The sequence below is a fragment of the Paralichthys olivaceus genome, chromosome 12, assembly GCF_024713975.1.
Source record: "Paralichthys olivaceus isolate ysfri-2021 chromosome 12, ASM2471397v2, whole genome shotgun sequence".
Lineage (NCBI taxonomy): Eukaryota > Metazoa > Chordata > Actinopteri > Pleuronectiformes > Paralichthyidae > Paralichthys > Paralichthys olivaceus.
This window is the reverse complement of record NC_091104.1, coordinates 17,105,127-17,126,636: the sequence shown is the minus strand read 5'-3', so window position 1 is coordinate 17,126,636 and position 21,510 is coordinate 17,105,127. Positions and strand designations below refer to the sequence as shown.

General features: G+C 43.0%; 2 protein-coding genes and 1 long non-coding RNA gene across 8 annotated transcripts in view; 2 read left to right on the top strand and 1 right to left on the bottom strand.

Annotated features, from left to right (window-relative positions):
* akt1 (v-akt murine thymoma viral oncogene homolog 1) overlaps positions 1–7,409 on the bottom strand; it is a 34,571-nt gene extending 27,162 nt beyond the window's left edge. For 2 of the 5 annotated variants that reach the window (XM_020084944.2, XM_069535315.1), the window contains exons 1-2: positions 7,125–7,409; positions 1,819–1,995 (exon numbers count right to left, since the gene is read on the bottom strand). In XM_020084944.2, the coding sequence (XP_019940503.1) occupies positions 1,819–1,864 (46 nt within the window). In that variant the 5' untranslated portion in view covers positions 1,865–1,995; positions 7,125–7,409. Of the gene's footprint in view, positions 1–1,818; positions 1,996–5,200; positions 5,308–7,124 lie in introns of those variants that run through there. The other 3 variants (XM_020084943.2, XM_020084945.2, XM_069535316.1) reach the window with 3 other exon arrangements.
* Positions 6,930–12,325, top strand: LOC138412186 (uncharacterized). The gene is made up of 2 exons (XR_011244667.1): positions 6,930–7,081; positions 11,547–12,325. It is a non-coding gene; the product is annotated as an uncharacterized lncRNA (long non-coding RNA).
* A 1,834-nt stretch (positions 12,326–14,159) lies between these two features.
* Positions 14,160–21,222, top strand: zbtb42 (zinc finger and BTB domain containing 42). 2 transcript variants are annotated; one of them, XM_020084940.2, is made up of 2 exons: positions 14,160–14,365; positions 15,638–21,222. In XM_020084940.2, exon 2 carries the CDS (start codon positions 15,652–15,654, stop codon positions 17,233–17,235), a length of 1,584 nt encoding a protein of 527 aa, XP_019940499.1. In that variant the 5' UTR covers positions 14,160–14,365; positions 15,638–15,651; the 3' UTR covers positions 17,236–21,222. The 2 variants fall into 2 exon arrangements, with proteins under 2 accessions (XP_019940499.1, XP_019940498.1); XM_020084939.2 differs by lacking the exon at positions 14,160–14,365 and adding an exon at positions 15,100–15,338.
* Positions 21,223–21,510: the final 288 nt, after the last annotated feature.

Here is a 21,510-nt window from a genome sequence, read left to right as displayed (position 1 = left end):
AAACGCTCTCTATCAAAATTCCCCTATCCACTCTGCTGAAAATAAACAGACACAGAATGAATGACACTTCATCCCAAATCCCCGAATGTATTGCAAAACAAATTTAATTTTACATGTTCTCTTCCAAAGAAATGAGGGCTCCTCTTCCAACTTAACTAGAATGATGCTCAGTAGAGTGCAAACCTCCGCCAAGGTGGAAGGACCAATGAGGTCTCCTTATGAAACCTCATTTAAATTCACTAGATCTGGATTTTGACATTTTACACACTCAGAAATATCAGTCACCTGAGCTTGACTGATTTTTTCTTTAAAACAAGACCCATGAATCATTCTCTGAGAATACAACAAAAACGGTTGAAAAACATATCATCTTACTATGTTAAAGGAAGTTAAAAACAAAAATTTAGTGTGTTCTTCCTGGGGACATGCCCAACCTCTCCCCAAGATTTTGCATAATCCTGTTAACTAACCAACGCAGACAAAAACATAACCTCCTTAGTGGAGGTAATAACAGAGTCTGCCTCAGGTACAGAACACAAATCTAATTTAATTTTCACTTCGTGGTAGATGCAGATGTTTTATCATTAATCCAGGATTATGGATTTGATAAAGCTCTAAATAAAGTTTCTATCTATGCATCGTTGGTAAACACGAAATAGAACTTTTGCTGATAAACAGCAACCAATGTTTAGTCCCTACGCTCACTGGATTGACCAGGGTGTGTCTGCCTACAACTGACTGAGTCGAACCAGGCTGACTGACCCTTTCCTAAAACAGCAGACTGTTATGCTCTTAGCCCAGGCCTCAAGGAGGTGGGTGGGGGTGGGTGGCTAACACACCACAGCAGTACTCTGTTCCCCCCATAGACTCCCAAGAAACTCTCCTGGTGACCTGCTCCCATCACCTTATCCCCTCAGCCAGAGCCTCGGTTTCCCCTCTTCCAGTAAAAGCCTGGATCTCTGGCACTGGGCCCAGGCGCCTTTAGCGGTTTTAGAGAAATTCCTGATCCTATTTTGCCCCTGGTGGTGGTGGTGGTGTGGGGCTCTGTGAGGCAGTCGCAGTTCGAAAGGCAGAGTTAGTACGAACACATTAAGCTGCTCAAAGCCAGCAGGTATGTGAGGAATGCCTCTTCGTCCAAACAACAGGACTCACGCCCGACACAGAGCCACACCACGCCACACAAGCACTGTCAGAGCAGCTGAAAGAGGCCCACTGGGGACTCCACAACTGGATGGCTCTTTAGAACTATGGCTGTTAAAATATGTTTTACCTGGTGATCAATCAAGTTGGACGTGTCATTGAGCTCAGGCATATTTTTACGATAATAAATATTATAGTAAACTGTTGCTTAATCCAAGTACGTCAGGAATGAAGATAAACTAGTCGAAACATTTTAATCATTATAATGTACTCCAATTAATGCCCAAAAGAACTGAAGAGAAAACCTTCCATGCATTTGCTGGATGCATGAACCAAGTAGAATTGGTTAAATACATTAGTCGTACAGATACAGACAGGGGATTTAGAAAAATGTAAATTATGAACATATTTTTGGGTCGTTCTTTGCCTGCCCAGTTAGCCCACAGGTTTTCTCAGTTGTAGTTTCAAGTGCACAGAGTGATTATGACTCTACTGCATCTTGACAGAATTGTAAATAATAAAAAAGAAACCAGATCACATAAAGTACTTCAAATAATGAGGTGCATGCAGTAATTATCTTTTTAAGGTTCAAGTCCAGATGTATTCCAAAACACCAAAGACTCTTAAAAGCAAATATTAAATCAAATTACATTGCAAAAGCTTTATCTATCTATTTACCTCTTTTATGGAGCCATCCCTCCTTGACGATCACCACATTGGTCATGTTGGTGGGCAGGGTTGAGGATCCAGGTTTCCCACAGGAAGAGACACAGCTTCGTTTCCTTCACGCAGCCCTGTGTAGGAGCCTGTAGACGGGGTCCTGGGGTTTACAGCCGACTTCTCAATGGTGGTTACCTATTAGTTGAAGAGGAGTAAAAATTAGCCCCGTATTGAGGTAAAAGATTTTCTTAAACTTGTCTGAATATTAACCCTCCAGTCAACAGGCAGTGGAATTGAAAAAGATCCTCATGCTTTATGGCCTAGTTAGCGGAGTACATGCTAAAACCACAGCGTCGTCCTTTTCAAATGTGGAACCTGCAAGGTTCAAATATCTGTGTACGGCCGCGGTATTTGGCATTTACAATAAAGTTTCCCGTATTGGAAAATTCCATGCTGTTCTCACAAAATACACACAACCATTCCTGATAGACTGAGCTTTTTTTAGTCATGATGAGAACAGTCGTGAGTTAGAAAATAAAGTCATCGAATAATATCTGAATGAGTTATTTTGCAGTTGCACAGCTTATGGTTGGATCCTATCCTAAAAGCATATACAAATGCTGCAATGTTGATCCTGTAACTAAATCCTTTTTCCTGCATTTTTTATCCTGTAGGTATAAGTGGCAAGAATGTTCAAAATGTAATGGATTTGGAAAGGTTTGATGAATGTGATGTCTCGGCTAGGTATACAGGAGTCTAAGGGGGGCAGCAGACTTTGTAGACTTTTGTTGTGGCTAAAACTTAAACTAGACTGGACGTCAGATGTAAAATGTCTCAACACTCTGTTCCGATCAGAGCAACACTTAAGTGTTCTACCGCAAAGTCAAATCTCTTTTTTCAGATGAACTTCCCTATGTTCTTAATTCATGACCATTTTTAATCTTTATGATAGAGATCAGCAGCCTCCAAACATAAAACCTCGACCTGTGCTGCTACATATTTCTCAGAATATATATTTTTAGTAAAGACACAGATGTTTCTGTATTTATGAAATGAAGTTATGTTAATTAGGATTTGAATTTCCATGTGCACAAGAATGATTTTATAATGAAACACATTTTAGATGACTAGAATGCTGCTGTCATAAGCCGTTTACAGAAATGAACTCTATGAACAGGAAAATGTCCAGACAATCTCTTGAAAGTTTTCCTTTCAAATATGAAGAATGCAGCAGGTGATTCTCTGATCAGACAACAATAGAGAAATCTCCAGGTGACAGGTGGCTCAGCATGCAGGTGGCAGGACATAACATGGAAATTCTGCTGCAGAGATCATGTGTTTTTGTTTACGGCACATCTATGCAGACCTTATTCGTCACTGTCTTATGACATCTCTTTCACATTCAGAAAGGTTTTTATTTCTGTCTTTTTTCAGTTTCACATCCATCATGTGTCAGAAAAGAAAACACAATCAACACGCCACTCTCTCATGGTGAATCCTCCGAATTATCTTCTGTTATATTTTCACATGCTAAGAGATTCTCTTTACCAGGGGTTAGGCAGGAAGAACTTAAGATATTGTCCAGAACCTCTAACTTGGACATTAACTTTCTCGCATACAGCGTCTCTGGATAATTTCTGGAGATTATCCGGAGTTCATAAAGCAGCTATACAGTAAAAAATGTGTACTACCACTGAAATGGGTAATTTTTTTTACCCAAATCAAGACCCCCAGAAGAGCTGCTAAATGAAAAGAGATTGTTCTGTTAATTGTAAAATGGACATGTTGAGTTTACATCACCTGATTAAAATATTCACTGGCTATTGAAATTTTTTTTCTTCTTCTACAATTCAAAGAAAACTAGGCAAAAGATCACATGATATATTGAACAAAATTAGAAAGTGTGTTGTTTACTGCTTTATTGCGTGCCACGTCTGTCAGTTTTCATTCACACCTGAAGTGTCCAGAACAAAAACTTAACTTCTCACATAAAACAGATGTGAAAAAAGCTGCTGTCACATTTGGGTGAAGGTGTGAAAATGTCTTCAGAGAGACATGTGAAAACTACAGCCGTCTCATCTGTATACCTGCTAACACTGGACTGACAGTCATCTGATAAACCAAACAGGGCTGAATTCCATCAGCAGCAGCACATATGAAAAAAGACCTGCAGGCTATTGTAACCAAAACACTCGACCTTTTCATTAATTCAGTGCTTCTTTATAATATAAATACAGCTTTCAGTGCAGGAGGGAAGCAAGAGAATGATCAATTGCCATGCTTGTTCACACAAATGTCACATACTGCACCAGGCAATCTCTGACCATCGACTGAAATCAATTTGCCTGCCGCTGCTCCGTCAGAGTAAAGCCATCAAAAGGGAGCTCTGTTTGAGTGACCCCCATCCAGAGTACTGGTGGGGACAACAACAGGAAGTGGATGTGACTATTGACAGGCTGCGAGTCATATCAGTACAGCTCCAGGCTTGAGTGTGCCTGTCTGCGAGTGTGTGATCAACACATCTTTTACTGCCTCTGCCTGCTTCCATCAATGAGCAAAAGTGAGTTTATGAAAGCAGGGGTTTATTTTTGCTCACTGTTTTTGTTTATTGCACTGGGGTTGTGGTGCTTGTGTCACACATTCGATGTTGGAAGGATCTTGGAGAGAGGGATTTGAAAAAAGAAAAGGCACAGTGAATGCAATTCAAACCAAGGATCACACAAACTGTTGGATCCGTTCAGCCTCTTGGTGTGTACTCTGTGACACAGGCACGCACACATAATATACACATCGGGACACATCACACAAACAAACCTTAGCATGCGCACCACAGCCAAAAAAGCAACACATGCACAAGACCGGCTCTGGAGCCACAACAGAGCGCTGCTGTTTTAATGGGAGCGACCTGTTGCTACTGCGGCCTGTGTGGAAAAGCTGGGCCGCTGCCAGCGCTGCAGCCAGCAGCCACTGAATGAACCCAATACCCTGACAGCGGGTCACATGGTCCTCAGGCCTCTGGGCCACCGCCTGCCTGCCTGTCCGCCTGCCCGCCCTGCTGTCAGTGCAGCTTTCAATCATTCATCTTTCTGGCTCCAGCTCCAGGGGCCACCCCATTCAATGCAAATCAGTGTCATGCAGCAAAGATGCCACACACTGAGCCTGTTATTGGACCAGAGAAGACAGTCCCATTGAGTTTATGGCAGGAAGCAGAAAATCAGGTCAACATCCCCACACTTCCTTCATTGCAGATCAATAAGATACAAGATTGTTTTTGCTCTATTTTCTGCAGGCGCTTGGGCAAACAACTACATCAGCAGCTGGTATGTGACTACAAAAGGTAGAACATTACACTCAGACATTTAAAACAATTCAAGTAAACAGGAGCTTCAAACATACTCACCTGTTGCTGGAAAACGGTTTCTGAAGCCACATTTGGTTTGTGTTGTAATGAGACAATGGAACCACTACTAGTGAGATCTACTACTCGCTGCCAAGTTCCTCTTTCAAGTTCCCTGAAAACACATCACCAATGATAAGAATACTGTCGGTAGGTGCCACTGAAAACCAGACCACAGCTCTTGTAACCTTGAAAGCCAAGAGGGCCCACTGCTTTAATCCTGTGATGACACGAACAGGAACCCAAATGCGAATCATGTTAATGTATTTGTTTCCAAGCTGTTCAGACAAGCTAGAGTCTGACTTATATGAATATACACCAGTCGTAACAAACTCCTTCTGTCTCCAGAGACTTTGAAGTCCTCCTCGGTTACAAATGAAATCACTTGGTCCTTAAGCAGTGTGCAGCAACTAGTAAACAAGATGAATTAAACAAAAAGTATTTACGTCTCCTCGGTTTCATGAGACAGGCCGAGAACACAACTGTGATGCGATGCTGACGCGGTGGGCTACCGTCATCGGAAGCGCATGTCTTTCGATGACAATACATCTAAGACGCAGGCAGAGGGCTGGGGGGGGGTTGGTGGTGGTCACCATAAGTTTGCGTGTGTACAAGGACAAACTTTCAAACAACATTCCTCAGATTCTGCATGCAACTGGTGGCACATTTGCGTCAATGGAGCTGCGAGGCGATTGGGTGGGAGGCGACTGGTATTTTCTAAATAGAACAGGGAAGGCCAAGCAGTCACTGGCTGCATCATTACGCCAGCCCTGTTGCGTCTTCCGCGGGTCACATGGCAAGTCCCCCTGCATACACACACTGGACAGATGTAGTCTCATGACCGATAAACACATTTTGACAGCAAAGGCGTAACCGGTACAACATGCCTAGGGACAATGTTCCCTTTCCCATACTGTACATGCAGATGGAATCTCTGAGAGATGGAGACAAACAGACAATAATATAAGTAATAACAGGGGGTTTTATCTCAACTGCTCTGGTGAGATGTCAGCTTTTTTGTCTCACCACATGAGTATACTTTACATAACAGACGCCCATTTTATAAGATCCCTGCAAAAAAACGAAGCCACTTTGTAAAGAACCACTGTAGCTAACACGATTTAGCGCAAACACGCACAACTGTCATCACTGGAAGTGGGACGATCACAGTGAAGAGGGTGAACCGTATCAGAAAAACTGGAAGCCACATGATTGGTCCAGATGGACTCAAAATAACACTATTATGCCTTTTTCCTTTCCACTTATGACCTCCCTGTGCCTGAAAAGATGTTTTTAAGGAGTGATACAACAAGTCACAACAACAGATGTGTGTCACTGTGTGTGGGTGCAGCAGTGTTACAGCAACAGGCAGAGAAGCAGAAGCGTAAACTGACTGTCTGCTACTGACATTTTGTCACTCAACAAGTAAACAAACGCTGTGGTAGATAACAACAATGAAGTTGAGCTCATTTGGTTTTTTCATTCACCTCCTGGCTCCATTAAAAAAACTAAACAAGTCTGGATTAAAGTAGCAGGACTGCAGATATTTTGGCCTGGAGGGTGGGGGGGGGGGGTCTGTGTGCCCTAGAAGTGGTGATGATAGCCCCCCTCCCCTCAAAAACAATGATGGTTAGCTAATGACGGTTAGCATGTACATGTTTGTTTGTGTGGCGGAGGGGGAGAGAGAAACAACAACAACGCGTTACGATAACTCACTACAAGGAACGCGCGCGTGTGTGTGTGTGTGCGTGGAAGGGAGAGAGAGAGAGAAAGCAACAACAACAACTTCTTCTTCTTCTTCTGAGGCGGAGCGACGTGAGCAAAGCGCCTCGTTTCGGGTTCTAGCGACAGAGAAAGGATATGGGGCCTAGCAGGGCAGCTCGGGTGAGAATAACCGCATCCCATGTTAAGTACAATGGGGACCTACCCTGTCTTAGTTGTCGACCTCTCTCGTTGTGAACCATGCGAAGGAGAACGCGGACGTGTTTACCTGCGCGGGGGGCTCAACAGTGCGTCCGTCTCATTATAGGGAGCGGTTGTGTCGGTATTGAGAGTCGGTCGGTCCTTCAACAACCTGGACAAAAGTGCTCTCATTGACTCCGTTTCTCGTCTTTCTTCCACTACACCTCCCTAACGCGCAGCCTGCGATGCCTCTGTGGCGCCCGCGTCTCTCCCGGGTCCTAGCGCCCTCATCATTTCCCCCCGCGCTCTTCTAGTGTAGTAGTGGAGGCCCCCATTGAAAAAAAAACAGCCCTGCAGTGTTTCTATAGGCGCCTGTTCTGCTTTTGGCCCCGTTGAACCCAGCGCTGTTTTATCTGGAGCCGTGATGGCGTCCGGGGAGTCACTCCTGTGTGGCTTCCTCGGGGATCATCTCTGCTTTATCACGGCTTTTTTTTCTTTTTATAATTCCTCAATCTCATGAGGTCATGGACTTCTGTCTGGAGGTGCAGAGATGCAACCAGTGGTTATTTCTATTAAGGGTTTGCCTGGCTGCAAGTTCACTTTCTGAATCTTCTTTTTAATTGTTTAGGTTCATGGTTTTTAAACATAACTATGTGACGCACTGGCTGTGTCCGAAAAATCACCCAATCATTCACTAACCCCTACTTTACTATATAGCACCATCTTCTATGTGGAGGACTACATTTGGCTTTTTCCATTAAAGAGATGCTTTACACGAAAATGAAAATTCACTCATTATCTACTTACTATGCTGATGGAGGGGTGGGTGAAGCGTCTGAGTCCACAAAACACTTTTGGAGTTTCAGGGGTAAACAGCGTTGCAGCCAAATCCAATACAGTTGAAGTAACTGTTGATTCCTTCTTCAAACGTAAAAAGAAAATTAACTGAAAAAAACATCAAATGCCTCCATACTGCTCCTGCAGTGTCATCCAAGTGTTCATAATTGCCTAAATGTCCTCTCATATCCTACATTTAGGCTAAAAACATGGTATAAAGTGTTTTGAGTAGAATTTGAATGTCTGGGCTTATGGAAACATTTGACACTGCATGAGAAGTATGGAGGCGTTTGACGTTTCTGTTGTTTTTTTTAATTTGAAGAAGTGGTCACCAGTTACTAAAATTGTATTGGATTTGGTTGCAACGCTGTTAACCCTGAAACTCCAAAAGTGTTTTGTGGACTCAAACACTTTACCCATCCCTCCTTCAGCATAGTAAGTAGATAATGAGTGAGAGATGGAGACAAACAGACAATAATATAAGTAATAATAGGGGGTTTTATCTCAACTGCTCTGGTGAGATGTCAGCTTTTTTGTCTCACCACATGAGTATACTTTACGTAACAGACGCCCATTTTGTAAGATCCCTGCGAAAAAACGAAGCCACTTTATAAAGGACCACTGTAGCTAACACGATTTAGCGCAAACATGCATAACTGTCATCACTGGAAGTGGGACGATCACAGTATCACCAGCATAGTGGTGAGTAGATAATGAGTAAACTTTCAGTTTTGGGTGAACCATCCCTTTAAGGCTGCAAGTTTACTTTCTGATTTTTGTTCTTAGTTGTTAAGGTCCAATTTTATTCAGAACCTGTTTTTGGTTTTTAAACATAAATATGAGATACGTGTCATGTGTCGTATGCATAGTACAGCCCAATTACTGTCTGTGGACCTTTTCTACGGTGTCAGTATGCATGAAATGCCACGTAGTGTGTTATTATGAACTATTTTTGCAAACAATGGCTAGCTGGCTAATGTACACATTGCTCCTCTGCAACTGGAACCCTACCAACTCAAGTTACTCAGGTGTGATGTCATTAAAATGTTCACAAAATATTCGCACAACACTTCAAAATGGAAAATTCACTTTATACTGGACTACATAGTGACATGTGAGTGATTTCGGACACAGCCACTCTCTCTTTTGCTTGCTCCACTTTCCTGAAAACGCGTGCTCAAATGAACCATTCCCATCTCAACATCCTATGGGGCTCCAGGTTGAGTGACACCTCCGGAGCTAGGTTTTTGTTTTGCCCACAGTAGTTCCACACACAGTATCTGAGAAAATCTATGGCCATGATGAATTTTCTCACTGAAGCAGCTCCAATAAACAGAGTTGCAGCAGGTATGAGGAAGCATGCCTGAAGATCTTTTGTAGGCTGTGCAAACCAACACATGATGTCAGAAAATAGGGGAAAACAATTCCTCAGTGCCCAAGTCCACATGTTGATATTACTTGTTACAACCAGTTGTCCTAAACCCCAAAATATTCAGTTAATAATTAGATAAGTTTAAGAAAACCAACAATATCCACCTCCAAGGAGCTGGAACCAGTGACTGGGGAATTTGGATTTAAAATTACCATAAAAATTAACTGATCAATTAATAATCCTTAAAAATGTATTTATAGCAAACACACAAACAAAAGTCATTTAATCACTGATAGTGACATATAATCATATAAAAGTGGGAAGAGAAGTGTGATGTTTCATACATTTATGTGTGTCATATTTGTATCTGCAAAGAACCTAGTAATAACTGCACATGAGTATTATGGAAAACATTTTTAATATTTCACTCAGAAATACAGCAGAGCAAATGTATAAAGTAAATTAAGTAAAGGCACTTGATAACTTTTGACTGATGATAGTTAATTCATCAATTAATTAGACTTGACTCAAATTTATGCAGTGCAAAGAGCTTCCAGGTAAATAGAAAGTGACTGAAAGTAAATCATTTAAATAAGAACAATAAAACTGTTAAAATTACTTGAGATGAAAATAAACAAATATAAAATGTACAATAAAACTATATAGAAATGCTCTATACTTTACATCCAAGTGGTTCACATAAAAAAATAAAGATTAAAACTGGTTGGAAAGGATAAAACATTGAAAAATACATGAATAAAAAAGTAAATGTTGGACTAAAGCATGAGCCTTAAACCCATATCAAAGCTGCTCAGCTGTCAAGGAGTGAAGGTATTTGTCTTGCACTTTGAAAACTGATGTCACTACAGGACCTGGCTCTGGTGCATGAAACCATCTCGACATATAGCCCTGTGTAGGCTAGTAAAATGGTATTAAAATCCATTCAAGTTATTGTCAGTGGTGCACTCATTGATGTGATGCTGCATGTTGATGGCACTTTATTTGTGACACCTGACTGAAGAGCATTACAATGTATTTTTCAAAAATAAAACAAGTAATCTAGAAGCCTTTAGATTTGTTACTTTGTGGACAATGGTAAATCTTTCTAAATATACTTTAACAATTTTTTGGCACTTAGACAATCTGTTTAATCTGGGTGGAGTGTTTTTTTCCAGAGGGTTCCACCACACTGCTTTCATCAGGAGATGGATTAAAATCACTACAGTGATAACAGATCACAACATGATAAGACAAAAAAAAAACCAAGACAGTAGTAACAGGACTTTGAGTGTTGTTCCCAGGGTCAATAATGAATTCTCCTGCTTAATGTTAAATGGTTCACTACAGTTGACGCAAGATGAAATGCGGCAACACAAAGATACATAGAGCCAGGATAGATATTAAGAATGTAGCTTGGGTCCTGATTAAACAGTAAAAGGAAATGTAAACGCATTAAGATTAATATCAGGTTATATCTGATTATTTTTAGATAAACAGTCATCTGCAGCCAAAGACTTCCTGGCAGAGAGAAAGGATTAAACCAGTTCAGGACAGGTACAGACAGGCCCGCTCAGTCAGAGATCCTCTGTATCAAATGAAGCCCTCAGATCATTCGGCCAATGTGTAAAAAATATTTCTAACTGGGAGGTCCTTTACATAACAGGTTCTGGAACCCCCATATTTCCATATCAGTGCTATCAACTTGCAAGATACATCGTGATTTGTGAGGCTGTAAATATAGAAGATAAGATTTCTTAATAAAATGTCATCTGTGAGCGTGACAGACCAGTTCATCAGGTTAATCAGCGTTGTGCAGTGATCTGCAATCATGTGAAACAAAGAAAGTGCAATACCAAAGTTCCACAACAACAAATGAATAATGTTTGGAGAACAGGAAAGCAGGGGGACAGCTGCAGCGCTCCCTCCGTGATGAACAACCTTTTGGCCCCTGCTCTCTGTCTCTCTCAGCCTCCTCTGCTGTTGTTCCCATCTTTGTCACTCACACTGTGACGTGTTCCTCACTGCTACTATGCGTCAGCCTCCCCGAGCCGCTACTGTCATACAACCAGGCCTGAGTGAGGGGATCCCTCCTCCTCAACTGTCTCTCCAGTGACGGGAACGCCTGCCCTGTTGTTTTTCAGGTTCAAAGCAAAAGTAACAGGCTCAAAGGGTCAAAGTGAAGAGATAATGTCTTTCTTGTCATGCTCTTATCTGATCTCTTTTCTTGTCTACTTGCAGCATCTGTCCAGAATATGACCGAGCAGAACAGGGGGATGTTGAAGGAGAGCAGATGACATGCAGTCACAACAATTAGACACAGAGGGGCCATAATAGGGAAGAGGAGGCTGTGGTGGATGGGGGGGTCTGACCAATACTCCCGCAATCTCCCAGCAACTGCAGAGCAAAAATGTTGATTGTATGTCACATTATTTCCCAGGATGTATTGTCCAGCTGTTCTGCAGCAGCAGCATGAAAAATTCAAGACACGATGCACACAGAATGAGCGTCTTTATGCAGTTCAATTCTTTATGTCTCATATGTAGAGACAAATACCTGGAAGAGGAGTAAAGATACTTTTTATACATGTAGACAAAGTCAACAACAATATGGGAAAAATTCAACTTCCTGTATTGGAAAAGCTCTGACAGGTGGAAAAACTTAAATAAATAGTGAGAGATCACTTCTTTGGAAGGGATGAAGAAAAAAGTCCTTGTTTTTTTTAAATCTGTACAAAAAGCAAAGTGTAAAAGTGACAGCCTGTCTGATTCCACTGTTTCCAATCTTATTGCTAGGCTACGCTAATCTGCTGGGTCCAGCTGCATATTCTCTGCTTGGATGTGAGTGTCATAGATTTTTATTTTTATTTTTTAATGAGTTGGTAGATACGTGCATTTCTCCAAATCCAAACTATTGTGCAAATCAAGGAATATGACAGTGACATACAAAATCTTCAGTTGTGTAAACGACAATAACTAATAAAGGACAAACACACAGGGATACTTTATTTGAACATCTATCGGGTCTACACTTGTGGAAGATGATTCCGTTGAATTTTTTTAAAGCATCAGGATGCTTGGCAAGTGTCCTCAGAAAACTCTAAGCCCATCCCCACGATGAGACTTGGGTCCTGTTGGGGAGAGTGATGTGGTTCGACTGTGGTTGGATGGCTGGCCGGTTGGCCGGTCAGGCTACACTGGAATGCGGGCTCTTTTGTTTGTCTGAGAGAGGAGTGGGTCAGGGGGAGAATGCCATTGATGATTGCAGAGAGGAAGAATGAACCTCCAGGAAGTGTTCTCTCTCTCCCCGCTCCCCCACTCTCCCACTCTCATTCTCTCTCCGTTTCTCTCTTTCTCTATCTTTTTCTGTCTGTGAGAACCTTCACCGTGCCGAGCCTCTCTCTCTGAGGCCACGGTCCCCAGGCACAACCACTGCTTTGTCTTGCCCTGTGAACACACACCCCTCCTCTACTGGGTGCCTACGTTTGCCAGGGCCAGTGAAACACAGGGCCACTGCTCCTATTCTTATCCACATCGCTATCGCTGCTTTTTCATGTGACACACACATCAGACACATTACACTTATATATTTATTTTAGTTTACAGGAAGACACTATTATCTCCTTGCATCCAGCTTTTAGACCAAATAAAGACAGTTTTTATTTTCAGAGCATGACACCGAGTCTTGGTCATGATCATCTGGACATGACCAGGGTGCAGATATCCAACCTCTGTGAGAATATAACAGCACCGGCCTAAAAATGGAATAAAGCAGTAAGTGGATAAGAATCTAGCCGGTGGCCCCTTCTGACCAGTGGCTGCCGCCTCCCGTCACATTGCTCATTCCCCTCTGTGTCAGAAGGCTGTGAGGAGCTGCAAATGGCCCTTTCAAAACACACGACAGCTGGAACACAGGGCAAAGGTGACCCAGGCAGTTGGGAGGAAAGGGGGGGGGGGTTGAAGGGAGAGCGGGGAGGGGGAGAGAGGGCGCACGAGATGAGCAGCTGCAGCCCCAAGCCCCTGTTTCTCCACCATGCCACCATCCCTGGCTTTAACGATCACAGGACAGACTCTGACGACTGTGTGTGTTTTCTTTTCTTTTTTTTAATAAAGTCTCAAAAATGTGCAAAATGTGTGCCCTTTTTTTGTCTGTTCTCAGAAATCACCCTCCCTGTCTCAAGACAAAAAACACAAAGGCACTGGGTGATTTGGTACCAGGGAATTCCACAACCCAAAGCAGGATTAGAGGCCTTAAAAAGTTACCAATAGACCCCCTCTAACTAACAAAGCATGATTAATAGCTCTTTTATCAGTCTGGATATACCAGTAGCAATTTTTAAGACAAAAAAAGTGTGTTTCTTTCATCCACAGCAAAAAATAAAATACATTTTTGAGAGGATTTTTAAAGTAATCCAACTTGTATGTGAACTTTGAATATCCAATTCTCTTCAAACAGATCTGATGAAAAGGGAAAGTCAGAGTGAATTCAATCAGATAACATATTTAATGATTTATGTTACTACCGGTTAGGTCTAAAATCTATCAGATGAAATAAGACTTTACTTAAATAGACAACACATTTCATACAAAGCTGAAAAACAATGTGTTTAAAAATACTGGAATACTATGAGTAATACAATAAATAGATACAATAAAATGAAGGATAAGATCGACTCGGTTTTTTATTGCTCCACATGTGTTCCTCCCTTACTTTGCCACACTTCAGGGTTGACCACACTCCCTCCTCCCCCCTGATGGAGGGACAGGTGTTTTGATAAGAGCCAATAGATGTTCCCAGTGATCTGCTGCTGTGTGAATTCACGGAGCAACACCACCACCACCGCCACCGAACTTTATTGTGGCCGCGCGCTATCGCGAGACTTGTGCCATTATCAACCTGCTTGACACACAGCAGCGCTGAGTGCAGCCTGCCTTGCCAGGGTTAGGACCGAAGCTTCAAGAAACGACAAGGAGCAGCGAAAACATCTGGACCGCACATCATGAGAGGAGACCGGGGCGTGTAGGTGGGGGAAAAGGACGACGGATCGGGCGGAGATACATGTGAGTACGGTGCGGTTGTTTGCGCTTTTAAAACGCAGGAAGCGAAAGTTAAAGTGTAAGCCTCGTCGCTTCGTTCGGCGCAGTTGGCTTTGCTGTGAGTTCCTCCGCTGTTTTTTCTAAAAGGATCCCAGTAACGCGTTTCCCAACACGGACACAGAGCTCGGTTTACAGCGCCCTCGGACCGATCCGTCTTACAACTTTTCTTGTTTCTCTTTTCAAAATAATCCAACTTCTGTGCGTAAAAATCGCCACACGCAAACACGAACCGCGCTGTGTGCGGCATCAAACTTTTAATAATCAGTCAATTTTTTTTATTTTTTCTCACCATCTGCCTTTTCTGTTTTGAATTAGCCCCTTTTAAAGAAACACCCACAGCTGTGTGCGTGTGTCCGAGCGGTGCGTAAAAAGGCCCCGCGGCTCGTTTTTTTTTCTTCTATTCTCATCCGCGACCATCGAAGTGCAGCTTTGCTCAGCTGATAGATAAATGACCCGGTTTGATTATTATTTTTTAAGTTGACGCTTTTATCACTTACAGATCTCGCTCCGTTTGGAGAGTTGTGTGTCTTTTTTGGACTGCGCACAGCTCCGGAGTTTAACATATGGCATAAAGGGGAGCACAGCTGGAGGTAGCGTTTCCATTGCGGTGATGTCAGAGCAGCTGACTCCACAGCTTGCAGTGTAATTAGCAAACAGAGCAGCAGTTTACTCACTCACTCTGCGCTGCTCTTATTTTTTTCCTCTTCTTCACGCCGGCCTCCCTCCTCCCTCCCCTTGCAATGGACGAGTCGGATCATTCCCAGTCCCGCTCCTTGCTTGTTCTGTAAACACCGCTGTTTTGTGTGCGCTCGGAGACGCACCGGTGCGTCACTATCCGCTCACATTTTTTGGAGACGCAGCGCAAGAAGTGTGGCTGACTACCTCTACTACCAATCCGAATTGGATCAGCGGATCCGTCTGCAGCCGTTGTCCATGGGTGGGTGAGCGCAGCGCGGAGTGTCCTGCATCAGTGTTGGGATCCTCAAGTTGGATAAAGTTGTTCATGCAGACATTTAAGAATATTTCTGGATCAAGTTTAAAAATTGGGAAGGATTTTCTGTTGTATTTAAAGCATGTTTTCTGTGTTTTCCGGTACTTTTAAAATCACGCATAATTTGGAAGAAGTTCATTTCTCTGTTTTTATACTTCGAGCTTGTTTTCGTGTCCGATGCACGAGCTCCTTTGATCGGCTCCATTTCGTTCATCCACCATCCTGTTTGTCCTGTTTTTCACCAGGTTATGAAGGAAGAATGGAGTTCCCAGACCATAGCCGCCAGTTGCTGCAGTGTCTGAGTCAGCAGCGTCACCAAGGTTTCCTCTGTGACTGCACTGTTCTAGTCGGCGAGGCTCGATTCAGAGCGCACAGAGCCGTGCTGGCCTCCTGCAGCATGTACTTCCATCTCTTCTACAGGGACCAGCTAGACAAAAGGGACGTTGTGCATCTCAACAGTGACATTGTGACAGCCCCTGCTTTCAGTCTGCTCCTTGAATTTATGTATGAGGGGAAGCTGGAGTTCAGCTCTCTGCCAGTGGAGGATGTCCTGGCAGCAGCCAGCTACCTCCACATGTATGATATAGTCAAAGTGTGCAAAGGCAAGCTTAAGGATAAGGAACTTTTGTGCCTGGACGAGGGTTTGGGACTCAGCTGCCTGGACAGGGAAAATTCCTCGGATGGCGAGCTGCACAGTAAACAGCTACTCCGGCGACAGCTCCAGTCACAGTCTCTGGGGCTTCACAGGGCCCCCCCGGCAGAAGAGTTTGACATGGACAACAGCGAACTCAGGCTGGCTGTCACAGATTGTGATAGGTCTACACGGAGCAGGCAGAAGGCGAACGGTCACTCTGGCAGGTCCCCGGACCTTGTAAGTGTCAATTATGTGTCAGCAGAGGCCGAGCCCTGCGTCCAAACAGCTGGAAAAACAAAAGCTGATGTCAGTAGTTCCACCGCATTGCTGTCCCAGAGGTCCCGGGCTTCAGATGACATGGACTGTGCACTGGATTTGTCTTTCAAGCCTCTGTCTAGCAGAGATCCCTTACACCCCTCCTACGTCTCGGGACAGCTGGCCCTCGACAGCCAGCAGCAGGGCATTGAGCCACTTGTTAAAGACGAACACGACTTGCTGTCAGAGCAGGAGGACAGTGAGCCGATGAGCCCTGAGAGCCAGCGCTTTGGGAATAGTGCCAGGAGCTCGGTGGTGACAGGGTTCGCTGCCCTCTTCCCAGGCAACAACGGCTCCACAGCCGCCCTGCTCTCCCAGGAGGAGGACCTGATGGACGAGGAGGGGGAGGCCTGCAGAGGGAGGGAGGGCGCCCCAGGCAGGGCGTTGGAGGAGCGGAGGGGCAGGCTTCTGGGGGACAGCGAGGAGGAGGAGGAGGACGACTTGGCCTCTTCAGACATCTCCACCTCCAGCGGTGTGCTCCTGCCCCCGGGGCAACAGGTGTGTGTGTGCCCTCTCTGTAGCAAAGTCTTCCCCAGCCCTCATGTGCTGCAACTGCACCTCAGCTCACACTTCCGCGAGAAGGAAGGCGCTCGCTCCAAACTGTCCCCAGATGGTTCGGTCCCCACCTGCATGCAGTGCAACAAGACCTTCTCCTGCATGTACACCCTTAAGCGCCACGAGCGCACACACTCTGGTGAGAAACCATACACCTGTGGCCAGTGTGGCAAGAGCTTCCAGTACTCTCATAACTTGAGTCGGCATGCTGTAGTGCACACACGTGAGAAGCCTCACGCTTGCAAGTGGTGTGAGCGGCGCTTCACCCAGTCTGGGGACCTCTACCGCCACATCAGGAAGTTTCACTGTGGCCTTGTCAAGACTCTCGCCATTGGATAAAAAACCTCTCACCAGTGCCATTGCATAAGACAGAAATGTCTTATCATACACTGAATACAATTACTGAACCATTCTCCTGTTAGTATACACATGTTGGCAGTCTGTCGGAGACATATCTTTTGGATTCTAACCCCATGTGGCATTTCTCAAGTTTAAAAAGATGTAGCAACTTCTGAGACTGGAGCTGTTTACTGTGCCGACGATGTTGAAGGTGCAGAGGCTGCTCAGATTAACATGGGTGCTGTGAAATTCAAGCTGGATCTGTGTGAGCGACGATGAACAAATCAGACGATGCACTTGTTTGTTTCTGCCCTGTTTGTGTCAATCTGTTGAGTTTATTTACTGAGAGAGAGAAAAAAAACATCCTATGTTTTTACCCTCTGGGTAATGATGGCTAATGCTAACATATGTTAATACAATCGTTAGAGTAGTTGAGACTTTTGTGCACATGGGAGATCAGAACCGTCCGTGAGTAGCAATATTTGATTTTTTTTCAAACGCTCCTTCATTTATTATTATTATTATTTATTATTTGGGATTTGTTTAGTCCTCTAACAAGTAAACTATCATAAGGCAGCAAAACTAATGAAGTCTGACTACTGGAAGTATGATTAATATTATTGTTCACAGTTTATGTTTGGTTGAAATGAAGTCAACTACAGTTTTATGTTGTTTAGAACAAGAGACCCAGACCATTATATCATCATGTTTCTTTTTTTGCCTTGGGGAGAGTTAACAGCTCTTTTAGTTACTAATGTAAGTGTGCACATATCGATGACACGGCCTTGTAATACTTAAAAAGAAATGTTGTATAAGCAGCGGAGGGATGGAGAATTAGTTAGGGGCTGATGCCTGTAACACTGGTGCCTATTCAAGTCCTCAACCTAGTGTACTTACTAAAAACAAGAATGATATATATATTATCATGCCTTTAAATCTGGATAACACTCCGTATACCAGGTTATAACAAAGGTAATCGTCTGCTCTGGAAGGATCCAAGCGTGTGCTTAATTTAATAATTTTTTACAAGAATGTAATGAAAGTAAATCAAGCTCCTGTCAGTTAAATGTTTATTGGTGCGTTTGGGTTAAAAGCAAAAAGTTGCCGGTAAATTACCTGGTTACTTCCTGGTATGGCATATAAAGGGCACGTTGATATGGGGTTTGAGGCAAACCCTCCGCAGGCAGGGAGGGCAAAGACGGAGACAGGTGGTGTTTGTCTGAGATGTGCCATTTGGCCGAACCTGCTGACTTTTCTTTCTCCGAATTAACTTTCTCCACATTTATTCTTACTGTACGTGTGTCTAAGTTACTACTGATGAAGTTGGAGCGTTTAGCGGCGCAAGTCTTTTGGGCGGGAAGTGGATCTTCTTCTGTCCGTTCCCAGCACGAGGTGTGGCGCTAAAAGTTCCTGATATTTGTCTAATCTGTCCTGAGAAGACTTGATCAGAATTTTATTTATTAGTTTGGTTCAGGGTTAACTGTAGGTGTAGTTCTTGTTTCTATGAGCTCGAGAGACGCCACGTCTTGCCTATAGCGATCTTGGTACTCATTAACTGGTATTTGGGGGCTGTCTGTTCATTTTCTCTGTGCAAATCAAGTTACTGTAATTGTATTTTTAATACACCATGTAGAAACCTCTGTGGAGTGTTCAAGGTGTGTCACATGGAACATAGAGAAGCACTTGTTTTTAGCATGCGTATAGTTTCAACACTATTGTCTAGGCTGCTATTTCTTACTGTTTGTATATTTAATGTAAATATATATTCTATTTATCAGACTGTTTGTTTTTCCGTGTGACATCACGCATCGAGGAGTCAGGTGTCTTATCGAGGCCACCACCTCTTAAAAGTGTCACGTCTTCCAGAGAGAGTTTGGTTCCTTCTTTCTTTTTCCTCCATTTTTAAGACTTGATTGGACTCCGCCCCGCACAAATCAGAGCAGTTAGTAAGCGCTCCGACTGCTGTTTGGCCACAGGAAACAGCGGTCCACAAGCACAGTCACATTGATACGGCATCGGCTACCTATAGAAACGAGACAATACAGGCATTGTCCCACCCCCACCTCTCTCCCTACCAAGTCCCAGGTAGTTCTCAAGGGATCATTATGCATCTCTCTCTCAGAACTGTGGGGAGAAAAGCCAGCGCAAGTCTCTCTTTGCACTTTTCTGTATTGAATGGAGCCCTTGGAATGTGAGAAATGTATTTGGCAAAGGGAGACCAAGGAAACTGCAAACAGGTGTATTGTTCGGAGGCATCAAAGAACAGGGCCCCCCCCCCCCCGTCCCAGCATGCAGTAGATAAACGCTTCATTGTTCCCCCTACATGCAGAAGTACCACGGTGATTTGATTGCACATCTATCACGAGAATATCAGAGTATTGTTTTCAAGAAAAGTTGCAGAGACTGACGCGGAATATCTGGAATAGAGGTCAGACGTATGTGCTTTTAGCCTGTCCATTTCTACAGAGAAACCCTGAGGTTTCGTTTTTCTCATTTTGACTTTTATGTGAATCACCAAGGTTTCTTTCAGGACACAAAAGTGATTTCTGAGCGTTTGCAAAGGTTTTAAGCGGAGAAACCCAAGTTTAGAAGGAATCAGATCATTTCTTTTGGAATTACATGCAACCTCCCGGACTGGCCGTTGACAACAGAGCCCTAGCGAACGGGAATTGCTTGTAGTTTGGCTCCCCTTGTTTACTTGCACAAACACTCCTGTTGTTCCCACGACAGGTTAATCACTTTGGTTATTCATCAGAACAATAGACTTGTGTCAGCTACATAGATGCCACAATAGTGTTAGTAATGTATATTTCAATCCAACCGCTGGAATGTAGATTGTCACTGTTTCATTTCTAATCTATCTAAAAATAACTTGATTCTCTAATGTACATGTGTACAGAGGTAGACGAACAGACAAACTAATGACATGTAAAAAAAAATCTCTTCCTTCTTTTTATTCTTTGCAGTCTTTATTTATACCTCCAGGATGATCACCACATGTGCCTTGTAGACACACGGATAGGTGTTGCATCTGGAGAAGGCCTTTTTCAATACTGAACATTTTTGCCCTCGTCGGCGGTGTCAACGTTCACATCACAGCTGCAGTGGCTCGCCCACTAATGTGAAACCCTTCACAGCTGTTGGTTCTTATTTTTCATTTCTATCATATCAAAAAATGTAAATCCTGACAAACTGAAGGTTTGAAGTCCATTTATTGTTGCTGCTTTGAGAGAGATTACATCAAGGTTTTGAGATTTATTTCACCCTTTTTTTTTTGTCTGTGACTAAATCTGTTTTGGATTTTTGTTAAACTGAAGACAAGCATTTGTGTTTTGGCTCTTTAGAAGCCAGTGCTAGTGGGAACTAACAGTATGTTCCTCAGTTAATGTCACTGTTGAATGTGAAACACTGAGATTTTGATTGTTGACTTTTGTGGAGATGGTGCCTCTCTCGACTGAGGGCTGTGTTCTCCTAACTCATGCTGTATGATCTTTTTAAGTAAAAAAAAAAAAAAGACTTTACCGATACTGGAATTTTGTCCTCTGCAGGATACAACTGTGAAATTGTGTATAATCATGAGAAATATTTATTATTGCATTTTGCTTCTTGTGCAACATTTGACTGTCTCCTTTTTAATTTGGGTTAAAAAAAAAAAAGACAAAAAGCTTCTAAATGTCAAACGAAAAATCTTTTTAATAGAATTTGTAGAAGTGCCATTAGATTTTAATATAATTTTTTAATAAGAAAGGTATATTTTATAGTAATCAATTGCTTCAGTGTTAGTCGTGTAGAGATTAGAGGACAATCTTTATGCAGAATTGACATTGCTTAGATATTGAGGCAATTTAATTTGATCTATAACTGTATGTGCATTTTCTTTGTTTGCGCTTTTGGAGTGTGCTTGTGTGTGTGTGTGCTGTGGAAATGTGACAATCTTGATTTAGGTCTTTATTAAGATTATGCATAGAATTAAATGGAACAACTTTCTTTCGTTGTCTGGACTCCATTCATTCATGTACATGCACCTTTTCACACGTAATCCAACACATGATGATCAATATAAGAGAAGCAGGTTCTTACTCATAAATACTTAAGAGGTGACTTGTCTGACACACAGCAGCAAGTGTGTGTGTGTCACTGCAATGTGTAAAGAGACAACAGAATGTGATAATACTGCTGGTCTTGCAGGCCGTATCCCTCTGAAACCATAAACTGAGCTCAAGGACAGAGCGATTTCAAGATGAGCTCCCATTGTTCCAGACCTGATGCCAATAC